The sequence below is a fragment of the Octopus sinensis genome, linkage group LG20, assembly GCF_006345805.1.
Source record: "Octopus sinensis linkage group LG20, ASM634580v1, whole genome shotgun sequence".
NCBI classification, from domain to species: domain Eukaryota; kingdom Metazoa; phylum Mollusca; class Cephalopoda; order Octopoda; family Octopodidae; genus Octopus; species Octopus sinensis.
Window position 1 is genome coordinate 6,827,989 of NC_043016.1, and position 3,668 is coordinate 6,831,656.

Sequence of the window (3,668 nt, forward strand, 5' to 3'; positions counted from 1 at the left end):
CGGTCTCGTTTTGCCGAACCGCTAAGTTATGGGGACGTAAACACACCAGCATCGGTTGTCAAGCGATGTTGGGGGGGGGCAAACACAGACACAACATATACACACACATACACACACACATATATATACATATACACGACGGGCTTCTTTCAGTTTCCGTCTACCAAATCCACTCACAATGCTTTGGTCGGCCTGAAGCTATAGTAGAAGACACTTGCCCAAGGTGACACGCAGCAGGACTGAACCCGGAAATCCTGCGCCTACATATTTATATATGTATATATGTGTGTGTGTATAGACATGTATGTATGTTTCATACGCGCACACGCACAAACACACACACACAATTTTAAAAATTATATTATTTTCACACTCACTTTGAAACCGTTGGATGGAATAACTGGTACTGTATTTTGGCTTCAAAATCATGATGAAATCAATTTAGGCAGATGATACTCCTTGATCACAAAGTTTTCGTTTCTGTTATCCGCAGAAATAGTAGATTCTAAGGAGTTCTAATGTTGAAAATGAGAAAAAGTTATCTGATATGGAGGCCTGGAAGCCAGCTGAATTCTAGAAGTCACCTATATCGTGATGATTTGCGCTGGGTATCAAAATGCGAACATCATTATTACTACAGAATGCTCTGTGAATACTGTAAAGGTCCTAAGACATGACATGAACAGAGATTACGAGACCGTGGCTAGTGGGAAGAAGAGACACAGCAGGTGTTCTGACTGCGTCTGCCGCCGGAGTTCATCCAATAAGAGCAGAACAAAGTGACTGGAGATCAGAGTAAGAGAATCTTGACCTTGGCGTAAGAGATAGCTGTCCGAATCGCCACCATGATACTGGCCCGCCATGAATAGTTCGTTACTTCTTGTACAAGAAGCGCAACGGACGAATTCTGACAGCCAAGGAGACCGCGTCTTACATTTAACAAAAAAATCGCTAGGATGATATATAAGTTTAGCTGCTATTTCTTTCAGGTCGAGCAAACTTGAAGAGGTTATCTCGCTATTGAAATATAATATTCCTATCATATTCCCCAATATAAATAAGTAGCATTCAGTAGTAATACATGAGTACGGAAACCACTGCAGCGTATTTCCATACACAATTGTACAAATAAAGCGTCTCATTCAATCTAAATATTTCTATCATAATGAGAATACACTAATAATATTACAGAATTTTGGTACTCTTAGAAACGTAAATGAGTAATCATAGAATATATTTCATTAAATGCTAATTAATAATCAATTAAAATAACTCTTATGATTCTTTCTTCAGAAAGAATCATAATTGAGGAATTTTTTCAGACACTATGAAGAATGTTTATAGATTTTAAATTATTACTGTTACTAAAATATCACAAGAATAATTTATACTTTCATCTACATTCATTTATTATTCCTTTAATATTTTCATTTTATTCTACCATTATTTATTTTAATAAATTCATTTACTTTTTTGCTTTCGTTAAACAGAATTATGAAGAAGACGAAAATATTTATACTTGTTCTGCTTACGTACAGCGCAATCACACTGATGCTTTGGGACAAATGGAATACCACTAAGTTTTGTACAACGAACATGGACACTCGTTCTAAACTTCAAAATCACAAAGTTAGGCGCTATGGGTCACATATAGAATCGACAACACACATTCTCGAATTTAATAATAAATCATTGGAATGTGCACCCCACAGAAAAAAAAAGGTAAATTGCAAGCTTCTATTTAGAGGAGATCCTGATTACATCAATGAGGTTAACTTAATGAAAGAAGATAAAAACATGGATTCCACTTGCAGCTTGAAGGAACTTGTAAAAAATTGCACCAAGTTCCGTCAATCACATGGATATTTTAGCAAACCAGTTACCCCGATGGAGCTCGATTATCCAATCGCTTTTGCCATTAAAATACATACAGCACCAAACCAATTCGAAAGATTATTGAGAGCAATCTACTTACCTCATAATGTTTATTGCATACATGTTGATGCGAAAGCTGATAACAATACATTTGAACTGATAAAAAGCATCAGCACCTGTCTTCCGAACGTTGTACTTGCAGAGAATCGAATAAATGTTGTATATGCTACTTTTAGGCATTTACAAGCTGAAGTAGAATGCATGAAGGCGTGCACCAAATCAAATGTAAAATGGAAATACTACATAAATCTTACTGGGCAAGAATTTCCATTGAAGACAAACCTGGAATTAGTTGAAATTCTGAAGGTTTTCAATGGAACTAACGATATTGAATCATACAAGCACCCCAAACATTTAGATTGGCGTGTAAAATATAAAATAAAAATCAATGAGAAATCATCAAGTCAAACAAAGGAAAGTAAAATACCATTGAAATATCAAATACAGTTGTATAAAGGAAGTGCCTATGGGATGTTTTCACGAGAATTTATTGAATTTATTTTAGAGGACGATGTTGTAAAAACCATTTTTAATTGGATGAATGATACATATTCACCTGAAGAAAATATCTGGGCAACTCTTAATTCTCTAGAATTTTCCCCTGGTGGCTCTAGTGGCATTGAAATTCGTCACGATAAATATAGTCATGCCTCAAAAGCTGTGATATGGAGTTGGGATCCCTTTAAATGTTTCGGTAAATTGATTCGTAGTGTATGTATTTTTAGCGTAGGAGATCTTCCATGGCTCAATAGCCGTCCTGAAATAGTAGCTAACAAATTCTACGAAGATACCGATTCTATAGTATTAGACTGCTTAGAAGAATCATTAAGAAACAGAACACTAATCCAAAACGTTGATCAGCTCAATTGGTACTATTATCGTAATCTTCCGCATGTCAGTTATAATGCAAAGCTAAAAGCCAATGAAAAAACAAAAGAATTCCTGCAAAGCAAGAAAAAAAAATGGCTTTTGAAACAAGAACAGTTACTTAAACCTGTGACAAAGAAACAGACTATTAAAATAGAAAAAAAATTAGCAATGAATATCTCAAAAAGTTGAAAATGGTAGCATTATTAAATATATATTTCAATCACAAACAGCAAATACCTTCACAACCAACAACAGCAGCTACTGCAACACTTCTACTACTACTACTACTACTACTACTACTACTACTACTACTACTACTACTACTACTACTACTACTACTACTAATACTACTACTACTACTACTACTACTACTACTACTAAAAATAATAATAATAATAGTAATAATAATGATAATATTAAAAACATTGAGGAGGGTAAAAGTGATTTTAAGAAATCGAAAAATGTTTGGTATGACGTAAAAGAAAACATTTAGCAGGTAATAATTTAGACAAATTTTCCACTCTCTTTGGTAACTTTGGTAACTTTGTATGTGATCTGATATGCTTACTTGTAAATTCGATTATTTATTATAAATTTTACATTTTCTCCACTCATCATTCTATTTAAAACATCTACAATTTCCGAACAAACCATATAGTTCTTTATATTTCCGCTGAAAAATACTTGAGGAAAACTTTTCTATTCGTGTTTATAAAGTTTAAAAAAAAATTTTCTTAAAAGAACTGATTAAAATATTCATATATTTTTGGAAGACGAAAGGAAAAGCTTAAGAGATCAGTCACTAGGGTTCAGCTTTTTACTATCATTGATTTTTTCCCCTCAAAATCTTCCTTTACTCATAA

The 3,668-nt window shown here is 33.8% G+C and overlaps 1 protein-coding gene across 1 annotated transcript in view; it reads left to right on the top strand.

Annotated features, from left to right (window-relative positions):
- Positions 1-3,128, top strand: part of LOC115222617 (beta-1,3-galactosyl-O-glycosyl-glycoprotein beta-1,6-N-acetylglucosaminyltransferase 3-like) — a 15,312-nt gene extending 12,184 nt beyond the window's left edge. Inside the window, exon 3 of the mRNA XM_036511682.1 lies at positions 1,491-3,128. Coding sequence (XP_036367575.1) covers positions 1,495-2,994 — 1,500 coding nt within the window. The 5' untranslated portion in view covers positions 1,491-1,494 and the 3' untranslated portion in view covers positions 2,995-3,128. The remainder of the gene's footprint in view (positions 1-1,490) is intronic.
- Positions 3,129-3,668: the final 540 nt, after the last annotated feature.